The 13,595-nt window shown below is 36.9% G+C and overlaps 1 protein-coding gene across 1 annotated transcript in view; it reads right to left on the bottom strand.

Annotated features, from left to right (window-relative positions):
• The window catches only part of LOC104461923 (ecotropic viral integration site 5 protein homolog), a gene marked incomplete at its 3' end in the record, with an annotated part of 13,548 nt that extends 1,143 nt beyond the window's left edge, over positions 1–12,405 (bottom strand). The window contains exons 1-8 of the mRNA XM_010073669.1: positions 12,179–12,405; positions 7,926–8,115; positions 4,623–4,847; positions 3,488–3,562; positions 2,694–2,819; positions 1,698–1,841; positions 577–666; positions 372–469 (exon numbers count right to left, since the gene is read on the bottom strand). Of these exons, the coding sequence (XP_010071971.1) occupies positions 372–469; positions 577–666; positions 1,698–1,841; positions 2,694–2,819; positions 3,488–3,562; positions 4,623–4,847; positions 7,926–8,115; positions 12,179–12,327 (1,097 nt within the window). The remainder of the gene's footprint in view (positions 1–371; positions 470–576; positions 667–1,697; positions 1,842–2,693; positions 2,820–3,487; positions 3,563–4,622; positions 4,848–7,925; positions 8,116–12,178) is intronic.
• Between the last annotated feature and the right edge of the window lie 1,190 nt (positions 12,406–13,595).

Below are 13,595 nucleotides of genomic sequence, written 5' to 3'. Positions count from 1 at the left end.
CCCTACTTCACCCTCAAAAAAACCCAAACACACTGCCCATCCCTCCACCCCACACACACTGCTTTTTCTATTCAGATTGTGTTTACATAAGTGCTGTAATTCCCTGTAACTTGCAGTTTTCTTCAAAAGCTTTTTAGGCTATTTTTATAAGGGAGATATAGCTTTATTATATTCAATAAAAGATGGCAAATACTGCTTTAGAGTAATTTTCTTGCATACAGAACTTCAGTTTTAACTGCTTATAGTATAAGACACCAGAAAATTTAAAGATGGAAAATTCAAACTGAAATACTGAACAACTAGTTTTAAAGATAAACAAACAGTAGCTCTTAGCAACAGTGTAATCTATTTTCTCAAAATGTTATACCTACTTTTTCATCTTTTTTGCATTGTATTTGACTTGGTAAGATGCTTGGATTAATTTGTCTGGACCACTGTCAAACTGATGTGGAATGACCTTTTGAAAGTGCTAAAAGCAATCAGAGCACAAGATTACATATAATTAATAGCTGCAAAGAAATACATACACACTACACATTTCAGACATCTCTTACAATTATTATAATCTTAATTTACCTGTAACATTCCTTCCATGTCAAGTTGCAGTAATTCTGCTTGGTTCATCTGAAGTACTGCTAAACCTACTCGAAATACTATCTCTAAACCCTGCAAACAGAAGTTAAGAAATATCCAATTGTTATTCATGGCATTGTTAACAGGACAGAATGTTTCTACTGCTTACTAACGTTGGCAATCTCATCCAGTTTCTCAAACAAGCAGAAGGGCTACTGAAAAATCTCTCAATAAATTGGTTCTGGGTTTCTTATTTTGTCCCAAAGACAAGTAGTCTGGTTATTTGCCCTGATGCCACACCCCCTCCTCAGAGAGGCTAGCGCTGAGGTAAAAACTCTTGAGTGACAGGTGTTCTCTCTGTCAGCTTTATCAAAAGTTTTAAATATATCTAGCACAAAACCCCCCAGGTACTTCTCAAAAAAGCCATTTTAATTTCAGATATGGTACAATGTAGTTAAACTACTTAAACAGATACAAGGGAATGTCTCACTCATATCTTGGACATTCTTCAGTGTAAACTGAAAGGATCTGCCTTTAACTTACTATTTTCTAAAAGCTGATTGCAGACAAAAGAGTATAAATGAACCATAAGCTTTGTTTTGTTACCAGTTACAACCACACCAAGCTCTAATCTTAAACAGAACTTCGGTGTCTTTGTGACAGTGGCACTGAATAATTCCCTAAGTTTCTTTGGCTATTGTTCATCATCTGGACAATAAAACATGCCAATGCTCCCACTTCTTGGCCTGCATATCCCCATGGAGCTCTAACTTCGGCCTGAAAGCAGCATTACTTTTCATCCCAAACTTACCATAATACTGAGAAACTGATGTCCCTGTTGTACACAATGCTACTGCATTGCAAGCAGAACTGACAGATTTGGTAACCCTTCAGCAGGCTTAGAGTACAAAGCTGCATACAGCGTCTACATTCAAAGATTTAGTTGTTCTCCCTTGACATACTACATAGACAGACATCTTCCCCTACAAAAGAGTCTGACAAGCACAAGGACTAAAAGGCAAGAATATCTGAGATTTGCCCATCATAATGGGATTTATACCACTACCCAAATAACTGCTTTTAACAGCTACTCTTCAAATGGATCATGAGTATTGAGTAGTTACCTCAGACATAAAGATATCAAATATTCTTGTTGCAATTGGTAGTGGGAAAGTTGTAAGGAATATAGTTAAAAACCATGATGACGCATACATGGAAGTGTGGAAACTCTGAGACTGAAAGTGCACATAAAGCTCCGGAAGATGCTCCTGGAAAAGAAGGTGAAGAAAAAACACTCGTTAAGTTTCTGCTGGTAGTTGTAGTGTGTCCATGTTTTTGACTAATTTTGAATAAAAGAAAATAATTGATATTTAGTACAAGTACAGACAGCAACTTCATAACACAGGACTAGAAAAGATTTTACTCAACATTATCAAGAACTATGCATCAGAGGTCCCAGTACAGAATGCCCTACAACACTTCTACCCTGCAAAGCACATATTACAAAAACACTTCCTGAACATAACAAGAAGTGACAAGTTTATAAATTCTCAAGCTACATCTACAGTACAACAACAACAAAAAAAAAAACAAAAAAAAAAAAAAAAGAGCTGGAAAGATCTAGGGTATGGCCAGAGACCTATGTCTTATTTGCTACCTAACACCTGACCCTGATCATCATGTTAGGAACTGGATCAAAAAACACAAACCCATTTGTCTCTATCAGCCTGACCAGGAAGAAAGTGTTTTCTGTGTCCCAAATCTGAATGCAATTTTAATTCTACATACAACGGTATCTCCCAGTTTCCATTTTTTAAAATAGCTATAAATTTACTATAAAGACATTGACTTTAGAATGTTCAATCCAAACACAATGAGACATTCATATGCTTAAACTATAGCAATACAAATCCTTATGCTCAGTGCTTAAAGCCACTCACTGTCTGCTAAAGGTGAAAAAGTAGACAACACAGCCACATGCACATACTACAAAAGTTCTGAAACCAGTTTCTGTCAAGAAAAAGCCTATTAGCCAACAGACATGCATGCTCTTGAACTGTAATTCCCAAGTTCCTTATTAATAGTTACTGAAGAGAAAGTTTGATAGATTTTGTATGTACCTGTATCATGCATTCAAACTGGTACATACAAAGGCCCAGTTCAGCCATGCTTGGTTTAAAGAGTTCTCGTAGTCTGTAATCCTGCATTATTTTAACAAACACACAAAATGCCTCTTCTTCTGGCATCTATAATTAAAAAAAAAAGCACAGTAAAAACCCTGGACAAATGTAAGGATATATGACAGTAATTGCCTGGGAGGGTTTAGGGTTAGGTTTTCTTTGTGTATCTGGTGGGTTTGGTTTTTTAATTGCTTTGGATTGTTCGGTCGGGGTTTTTTTTTAAGGGATTTATACTCAATTACTGTAATTAATTTTTGTATATATAGAATTCTATCAAGTGATTTCTAAACTGAAATGGAGGTCTGCAAATTTCTTATAATATTCCCTACTTTGTCATAAAAGAAAAAGGCAGTAATGCAAAGGCAGCTTTAAGATTATCAAATTAACTGTGATGGTCCACTTGACTCTGAGGAGACTCAGTATAACAGAACTGAAATTAGAAGTTTGTTAATAGTTGAAACAACATTCACCAAAACAGCTTGCAAGTCTGCAATCCTACCTTAGCTCTGAGAAATAAATGTATTCTTCCACTCAAAGATAGCATCCTCTTGGCAAATAGAACCACAGAGAACAAATCTCATTTGATTTGCAGAGTAAACAGCTGCCCTTGACAAATCCACTGTAACAAAATGACTAAGGAAAACTATTATAAAAATTCCCAATAAACCACCATGATACAGTATGCATTCTAGCAGAGCTTTTCAAGGTTCACATATTTTTAATATCATGTTTACCTGCATAAGCAGTAATCCAACTATAAAAGCACTCCCTTGACAGTATCCAACCTCACGATCCACCAGAGAATAAGCCTACAAAACGAAGTTTTAAGACTCTCAACAATTTAAACCTCATTATTAATAGAAAGTAGTCACAGTTCATGCTGTTATTTTGCTAATAACTTACTCTTCCTCTCCCAAATCCAGTGAGGGCAGACATTCTATTCAGAAGCTTTAGTTAGATATTATAGCTGCTACAAAGGCATACAAACTCTGCTCACTGATAACCTACAAAGCTAAAACTAAGGCTTACCTACCTAAAAAAAATATATATACACATACTATATATATATACACACACATATATATGCGGGCAGTTTTCAACTACAAGAGTTGCCAAAAGATAACAGAGACAGCTGGCATACAAACTGTACAAGGCTACTACTTTTAAAGGAAACAGACCAGGCAAAGAAACAACAGTTCTTTTCAGAAAAATTATGTGCTGCAGTTTTATTTACCGGTGGAGGAAATGCAGTGATCTCCACACACATTGCATCCTCAGTTTAGAGTTATGGAAGCTACTATGATTTGGAAACCTGACAACTTCTCCATTGAACTATGTTGTATGGAGAAGTCCATCTTTCAAAACTTAAGCTCTAGTACAACGAAGACAAAATAACAAACTTAATTTTACAGTAGCGTTCTCATTTTGGGCTCGGGCACTGTAACAACTGCACATTAGCTTGTACCTCCCATTTGCTACTACCACTTGTGGGTTTAAAAACACTTGAAAAGTGAATGCTAGTTCTGATTTACAGTGTTCCTGTCTTGGTCAACATGGTTTACTTCATGGCACATTTCATTCCATTATACTATCAGCAGTTAGCAAGTAACTTTGTTTTAATTAAAACTTTGTAAGTTTTTTAAAATCTCTTATAAAGTAAAACCATTAACTATAGGAATATCATATTTGAAAGCTATCTTTGAAACTGGAATGTCCTTTGTTAAAACTATTCTAGTGTCAGGTAGAGTAAGCTTAAAAAAAACAACACATGAAACTGACGCAAGTTCACTATACACAAGGCAAATTATTTTCCAAACTTCTGTGCACCTTCTTGCTAATGTATTTTCAAGGGCTGAAATAATGACTTACCTTCATTACATTGAACAAGACCTCCTGTCCAAGGCTGTCTTTTTCTTTGAAAAAGTCATGTTCAGGGTATGTTCTAGCAATGTCCCTTCTTATTAATTTCTCACAAGGAGATGTCATTTTCAAAAGCTCTGAATACTGATCCTTAATTGGCATGCTTTGAGCACTACATAAAAGTTGCCAAACAATTGCTCTGAAATGATGAGGTATCCCTTTTCGAACAAGCTCCTAAAGCACAAAAAAGAACACAAATTCATTTATATTTCCTGAAAAGATAAACATAAGCCTAAAGAACAAAACACTTCAAAGAATTAAGTTCCTCACAACTTCAAAATGTTTACATTGTGTCACAAACCAATAATACAGTTTATGACACATAAACCTCAATTTTAGTGTGATAGCTTGTTAGCTAACAAAAGTAAGGAGACTGAATCATTTTAGTGGCTAAATTAGCTAATGAAAGCAGTCCCCTATTCTTAGTAAGCTACGTGAAAAAAATCAATATTGCACAGTAATTTTAAACAAGAACTCCCATTAGCCAGAATTTAATAGTTATTTTTATATTTCACAAAATGACTGAAGATAACACCCTTAATTATAGTGATTGAGATCTAAGAATTCACCAATTAAAAATTATTTCCAAGACAAGTAAATAAAAAAAAAAACAAACCTAACTGTAGCACAGCTAACTGCAACAACAAAAAAAAATATTGCACAGAATTGCAATCAGAAGTCATTTGACAAACTTGACAAGTTGTGTCTAATTTCTCTGGTGTGCCAGTATTTCCAAGTTTTCTTTAAAATGTATTTAAATGTAATTTCAGACACTGGACCAAGAAAAAAATAAGTTTACATCTACTGAATTAACTAAATTTACTTTACCTTCCCTGAAAAAAAAAAAAATCAATTACGTATTATACAATTCAAACCTTCCTACATCAATACATCTAAGAACCTGGCACTTGTCTGTTCAGAAAGCACAAGCAGAAAGTAGTCTTGTTGCTTGATCTGAAAACTAGGGGAAAAAAAAAAAAGATTCAGGAAGTTTACAGACTGTCTTAGTGTCCTGTTCTGCAACTAGGATCATTCTGACCTAGAAGATTATCTCTTCAAGACAAGAGGGTTCCTTTAATTTTTTGTACCTTAAGAACTGTTATCAAGTATTCTGTCTCCTAAAGGATAGTTTATTTCACTAGTGTTTATTCTGAAGCCAGAGTAATCTCCTATTCTGCAAAACTTCCTCTTTTTCCTGTTTGTTCCAAATATTTCTACTTCTCCAAACATTAAGATTAATTAATGCAACAGTGATAACTTTTAAAGAGACTCTTGCTTTCAATCTTTGTTTTTGTTAAGCTTGAACTCTACTACAGGAGCTTTGCACCACTAACCTCAATTTTCTAATATCTCCAAGATCTCCAGCCTTCTTCAGAACCATCCTAGTAATCCCACTCCAACTATGTCCTATGACACAACTATGACACCCTGTATTATTTCCTAAAAGATTTCCTGCTCCAAGACAACAACCTTAACACATCAGCTTTCCACATCTGTCTCTAGCTACCATTTATCAACAACGCACTATCAGATGGCAGATCAACCATCTAAAGCCTCAAGAGCTACTAATAAAGCAAGAAACAACTTGGTAATGCTTCATTCGTTAAGTTACCATACATCTGCTTGACAGAACAACAGGGTTAATCCCTCCAACACTCCTAAAGGAGCAGCAGGAAAACGTACCTACTAAGCAGTGCTAAAATGATGCTATTCTACACAGCACTACGCACACTGAAAAGCAGGACTTAAGTCATCCTTCAGAATCCCTCCATAAACAGGAAGCGAGTTCTGAAGCAGATCAAGAGACATAACGATGGAACACATCACATGCAGGAAGGTATATACACCTATGTCTAAAACTTAAAAAAATTTACCAGATATCTAGTAACTTAAGACCAGCTTTTACAGCCAAGACAAAAAGATACCTATGCTGCTGAAGTTATACCTACTGGCACAATCAGGAAATAGGCATGGATGTTCTGGTATTCCATCATAAATGCAGAATGACAGAGTTTAGGCTGACTTTTGACAAACAAAAACAGAAAAAAAATAGAAAATTATTTAACCAGCAAAGGAAAACTCACTAGCAATATAATTAAACATTTACTGAACTTTAGTCAAATACTCCCCAAATTACACTTGGCCAGCTGTAAAAACAAGTGATACTTGTGATACTTTAAAATGTTCAAATGCAGGCAGTTCAAATGAATTCTACACAACCAGAACTACTTATTACCATCTCACTTCTCCTTTCTCTTCCCAGGTACACGTGGCCTTCTTTTCATGGCCTTTGGGGAACACCTTTCCCAAAACTGTTTCCCTATGCAAGCAGGAAGTCTTGAATTAATTTTCTTCCCTTGTTTTCTCTCTCAAGTCATGTTCTCTCTTCACAACTGCTTCACATAAAAGATACTTTACTTTAGCCCATTGTTCTGCCTTCCCACAACCTATTCATACACACATTTTAAACCAGTCAAAAGACTTGGAAATTTGTATTCTGCACATAAAACTACAGGCTAGAGCCAATAAAAGAACCAAAGCAGAACAGATTTGCCTGCAAACAAAAAACCCCATGCTGCTGTACTGGCTGCCTCTGAAAATGAGTATGTTCAATGCCCTGTAGACGCTTTTTAGTTTGAATTTAAAGTGTAATTGAATTCTACTTCTGTACATGCCCACAACTGACCCAGACTGGACAGACACTGGTCAAAGTTTGTCTGATCCACTCAGAGTTTAGAAACTATGTGTTCTTCTGCTTAAGGTCATCCCTGGGGTCAACACACTCAGCATGCACAAAAAACTAAACTCAGAGCCTCATACAGTAGAATTATCAGCTCTTCTAATAAGAATGCTTTAAAAAGACTGGTGTTCAGTGGGAAAATTATCATAGCATCCAGCTATCAGATGCCCTTAAGTGGGTTTTCAGTAATTCCATTTTAGAAGCATTAGGCAAATCTTCCCTATATTCATGGGAATCTCTCATTAAAGGTAGACTGAAAGCTTTAGTATTCAAGACATAGTAAATGCATCTAGTTTCCAGTAAGAGATATTTGCTGGGCAAAACTGTTACCAAACTCTGGTAACAGTTACATAGGAAGCACTAAGGCTCAGGGGTGGAATAGACTCAACTGGAAGCTTTTCTTACCTATTTATTAAAAAAAAAAAAAAAAAAAAAAGACCAAGAGGAAGATGAAACAGTATCATTTATATCACATTACAAATACATCCTAAAAAGTAGTGTCCAACTACTACCTTAACCTGCTTTTCTTTCTTTTTCCGTACATCTTCCCATTCATTTACAATCCTCCCCCACAGGAGCCATGAGTCCTCTTCAAGATGGCTGAGATTGCTAGAAGCTGATGAACTAGATACAAGAGAAGACCCACTATTTCTTCTTGACCCATTTACTGATCGCAACGATTTGCTATCTGTTTCCAAGAGTCTGCAAAGAAAGCACACAAAAAACAAATTCAAGTTCTTCTGATCACAGGACCACACTATTAATTGTTTGTTTAGAAGTCAATTCTTCCAAACTCTTCACAAAAAATGCACCCAGAGGTTCAGTGGAACAGTCTTTCCAACATCCATTTGTACTAAATTTGAAAAGAGCTGGTCAATGTTACTGTTACTTCTTGAGATCTCAAGCAATTCTGCAGACAGAAGAACAGCTCACAGTGCAGCATTTTAAGAAACAGACAAAAATGTCAGAAGATTTTAATACAAGTATTTTATGGTCTCATGAACTACATCTTTATGTATTAAGATATGAAATTAGAGATGGTACAGAAGCATTGCAAGTCCAACTCTCTTTCACACATTCATCAACTGGAGCAACATTCATCAACAGCCCTACAGGGAGACGCACAAGTTTTGGTTTGAGGCATAAGTACCATCAAGAGGGCTTTGATTTCACTAGGAACAAAAAACCACAGCTGTTGTGCATCAGACTGACATAGAGAACATAAATAAGTTAAATATCCTCAATGATAGCATCAAATGTCAAAGTACTGCAAAAGACACAGTAATTTTAAAGAAAAGACAAAAGATTAGCCTCCTAAAAGTCTACCCGATTACACTTTTAATTGACAGCGGAAATACAGACAGAATAATTACAACCTGGAGCAATTTTAAAACACCTGACATCTGCTGACAACTGTTCACAAATTAACATGGTGTTTTATAATCATACAGGAAAAATCTCACACCTGAAAGAAGACCACCATGCAACAAAAGTTGTTAGTATAGCTAATGAATGTATAATTAAAGTGTGGACTTCAAATGTGACAGCTTCTAGGTATATGTAAAGATGTGCCAAGTGCTGGACAAGTTGCTGAAGAGACTTCCCTGTTACCTGCTTGCTATGGCCATCAATTTTGCAAGGAGCTGGGGATTCTGGGAAAAAAAGGCATGCTTTGTTTATCCTCAGCTAATACTGAACCCCATAAGCAGCGGGAAATTTTTAGACCACATGTTAGGCAAGAGCAAGAGTTCAGACTAACTTGAGAAAGTGTTTTGCTATATCAAGAATTTAATTTGTGCTTTAACTTCCAAGAATTCCAATGTCTGTAAATCAGAGTGATCTGGTTAAGTAATTTCTCAATGCACCTGCACAAAAGCTAAACATCCCCCCCACACACACATGCCCCAAGCATTTCAGCAAGGTCAGGTTGGATTTTAGATATTTAATAAATTATAACCTGAGTTATATTTTACCTGAGATTGTACACAAATCTCAGCATACCTACAATTTTTAAGCTCTCTGCTACGATAGATATATTTATACTAGCTTTCCCTGTTCCCAGCTTTCACCTACTGGTGTTTATGGAAGTCAGGGAAAAAAGTAATTTAATTCATGAAGACAACAAGTACAGTCTCTGCAGTAGTATTTTGTTTGGAAATGGGTTAAATAGTAATGCCTTTAGGAAAAAAAAAATTAGCTTTTTCAAGATTAATTTTAATTTAGTCTATATTAATGGAATGCAAAAAGTCTTGTTTTGAGGAAAAAAGTTAAAAATCCATTTTTAATGTTTAGAAACCTGGCCTATACTGATCCATAACAAAAATGTACAGTTTGGAACTCCTCCTCTCAATCTGAGATGGTGCCTAAACATCAAAGTAATCACAGAGGAAAAACAAGCACAGAATAAACATTACAATCATAAAAACAAGATTCTAACTAGTCACTTTTAGTTTTCACAGCTTTCTATAAAAGTTATGCTAAGTTTCTGTAATTTGACCTTACCTGGATAAACTCATTGTCCTTAGATTTGAAAATGGGAAGCTCTTTTTACAGTAAGCAGTGAGCTCTGTGGCGTTTAGTCACTGTTTTCCTTCACCTAAAACTTTATAAATGATTTACTAATGCCAAACAGCTCCACCAGGACTCTGAACCAAGCTACCTCATTATTCTGAAGGGACTTTCAGTATAATTGGATTACAGAATGCTACATGACACAGCTTGATACAATTTGATTTATTTCCATCTCTAGCTGTTTAACTAATTTATATTCTCCTTATTGACATAAAAACCAACGATGAAAAAGAAACCTTTAAAAATACCCATCATCAGCAATCCTTACAGCAAGCAGAAACAAGAATTACTCCCTGTGTTCAGGGTACAATTCCTTGTCAACAAAGTGCCACTGTGCTAAAATGCAGATTCAAACTGTTCTGAAACTACAGTGCACCCAGCATAACAAGAGCATCAAATTTCTGTATTGAAGCGTGGGATCTCATAAGAAAAGGTACACTTGATAGGACAGCCTCTACCTAGAATTCACACACATGACTAATGCGGGTCTGAACAGTAGGTTGGACTAAAATTAAACAAAACCAGACAATATGTGCTAGCTTATTTACTAAATGAAGAAAGCTGACTTGAAAAAGAAAGCCTAGCAAGCCCAAACTCACATTCTTCCTTCAACAAGCAAGCGAGTCTAACTGCAAGGCTTAACAAGATGACTCTAGCTGTACAAGGCATTATTACACTCCAACACAGATAAGCGGTCCAAAGAACAGGTATTACTGCTTTTTCAAATAAAAGTTAGTCACTTAGTCACGAGCAGAGTGGAATGCCTCAGATTAAATATGAATAAACTTTCTCAAAAGCACTCTAGTTAACTAATATTTTTCTTCTTTTGATAAGTTTTCATTTGCACAGCAAAAATTACATATAGTTCATCTTCAAAGGAGAGACAATTGCATAAATCACAAGGAGAAAAGGATGAGGTGGCTCTAGAAGCTGCCTTCTATTCTCGGTCAAGAACTAGACAGATATAACAAATTCCCTGTAAGTTGTATTGCTATTAAGCTGCAAAATACAAACATCAGAGAAGATATGCCAGGTGACACGATGGCATTAGCCCCTCCTCCTCTCAGTTACTCTCTTCCTCTGCTGAAAGTTACTACCCTCATAACTGAACCAGCAGACTTAAAAAAAACAGAGTACCTCAACTGCCTCAGTGCAAAGTCCAGCATGCTAGAAGAAGGTTGAACAGAAGCTAGTTTGAGCTAAACCATCCAACTCTGCACTTCACTACAGCACAAGGGATAGCAATCTTTAGAAGGTATCAGAGCCCTGCAGCTCTCCGATAAATCTAAAACCTATCTGGAGCTCAAGCTCTCCTTTACAGTCAACCTCTCATGAACTACTGAAACGTACTTGTCAAATACAACCAAATTTTGCAAGAGGCCAGATGACTTAAGACTCCTGACTAAAAAGTGCAAATAAGCATGGATTCTGGAAATTCAGCATTAAGAAACCATACAGTTAAATTTCATTTCTTAGTAAGATTGCCAGTTCGCAACCACTATGCACATCAAGAGTAACTGATCCAACTGAAAGCTGCATCTTGAACTGTAGATGGTGCAGATAGATACACACTGATGGAAAGGCTGCCAAGAAAACTGTTGTTTACTGTACAAAAAAGCCAGGATAAACAGAAAGGACCAATTAGGAATTTACTTTTCATTAAATTTAAGACATTATGCATCTGCCACTATTAGTGTAACAGCAAGAAGATGGCTGAACACTGTTCTGTCTCTAAACACAGCAGGTGATATAGTGGAAAGCAAGAACTGGGTAAAAATGAAACAAAATAGAGAAAAAAGAATTCAGAAATCTTTAAGATTTAAAAAGGCTAATAGAAATTATAGTTTTGATCTAAGAAGGTGAGGAGGTTATACAAAAGTCTCATACCTGAGATATTCTATTTTAAAGGGGATAGTGAAAATCACATGGCTCCAGTGTAATTTCCTAGGATTAGAGGCAGCTATAAGCACTCCTGTAAAACCAGGACAGAAACATCTTTTGGAGTTCCACAAAAACAGAACTTGTGAAAACACAGCACAAGACGACAAGTTCTTAAACCCTGGGGCCTTGAAACTGAAATGCTGTGCCACAAAGTTTTACCTAACCCCCCTTTAACAGCCTCTGTGGTGAAATTGCAGTAAATCAATTTTAGTCTCATTGCTGTACTTTGAAGACCAAAAAGTTTTCCATTCACCTGTTCTGTTCCTCAAGTTTAGCAAGTAACTCTAAGTCATCTGGACTCAGCTGTGTTGGTGAGGATGGTGATAACGCAGGTGTAGACAGAGTGGTAGAGGAGGATGTAGTGTGTAACGAGGCAGATGGACTTGCCACCTGACTGGCCATTTGACTGACGGTGTGCGATACAGTGTTCTTCACCCATGAGAGAGTAGAGCTCAGCCTTCCTGCAACCTTGTCTGTCGCCACCTGTGATGACAAAAAGAAGAGGATGCAATAGTTGTCTTGTTTAATACCTGTTTCCAGTAAACCTGCTGCACTGAACAAAGGAAAAAATATAATATGCATGAAGTGACATTATTTATTTCTCCAGAACACCCAACGATGTCAGAAACAACGCAAGCATCAACAGCAATACAATATTACACAAGTAACATGCAAGTACACTGCTAATCCACAAAGACTAAAAGGAATTCCTGATGTATACTCACAGAGCTCATTTCTGCAGGACAGAAATACCACAGGATCCAGGATCAGCTCAGACTTCCCATTACAAAAATAAATAGAAATAAAAGCTTCTTTTAAAACATCTTGATAAACTAATAATAGCACAGAAACTGTAGAAAGATAGATATAGAAACAGTCAACTACTTCACTGATGGACACTGGAGCAGCACAATTGTAAACACTCCAGACCACCCACTGCTCACCTTCATTAATCCCTACAGCAGCAGGAAAGAGGAGCAGGGGCACCACATTTCTAAACTACACCAAAACAAAAGATCCTCTAGCATCTGCCAGTGCACAGAAAACAGTCACAAAGAATTAACACCTGTGAATCTACAGCAGCTCCTGAATGTCTTACATCAAGGCCTCATGCTGCCAGCACTTCTCCCTCACTTTCACTTCAGGGCACCCCAAGTGTCCTTGACCCCCAATCCCACTGCCAGCACCTGGACACGCCTGGAGTTTGGGAGGGGTCCTGGAGGAAGAGGGAGAGGTGCTGCTAGAGCAGAAGGGAGATCTGAGTGGACAGTCAGGGAAACTGCAGGTCCAGGAATGAGGAGGTTAACTGGGGCTGATCATAATCTCCTGCTACTTCTTGACCAGTGTTATGGGGTAAATGCAGCCTAACAGATACACCAATCACTGGAGAAGAACCAATCACTGGAGAAGAACAAACAGCAGCCCCACGAGTTACTTTCTAATTACCCCTCACTAGAGGTTTCTTCAGCAACTGAAAATGTAAGAGGATTTGACCTACAGTGATTCGCAATAGAGTTCAATTCTTCCCCACCCCAACTAAGAGAAAAATCTAGATGCACCTTAAAGGAAGAGCTAGCTGCCTAGCAAAAGGTTAAAACTTCTCAAAACCAAGGTTGAATATGAACGTCCTTTGAAGTGGTGCTGGTGACAACTATTTCTTTTGACCTTTG

The sequence above is a fragment of the Pterocles gutturalis genome, unplaced genomic scaffold (assembly GCF_000699245.1).
Source record: "Pterocles gutturalis isolate BGI_N339 unplaced genomic scaffold, ASM69924v1 scaffold31627, whole genome shotgun sequence".
NCBI lineage: Eukaryota > Metazoa > Chordata > Aves > Pterocliformes > Pteroclidae > Pterocles > Pterocles gutturalis.
The sequence above is the reverse complement of the archived record's forward strand: the minus strand, read 5'-3'. Positions and strand labels throughout refer to the sequence as shown.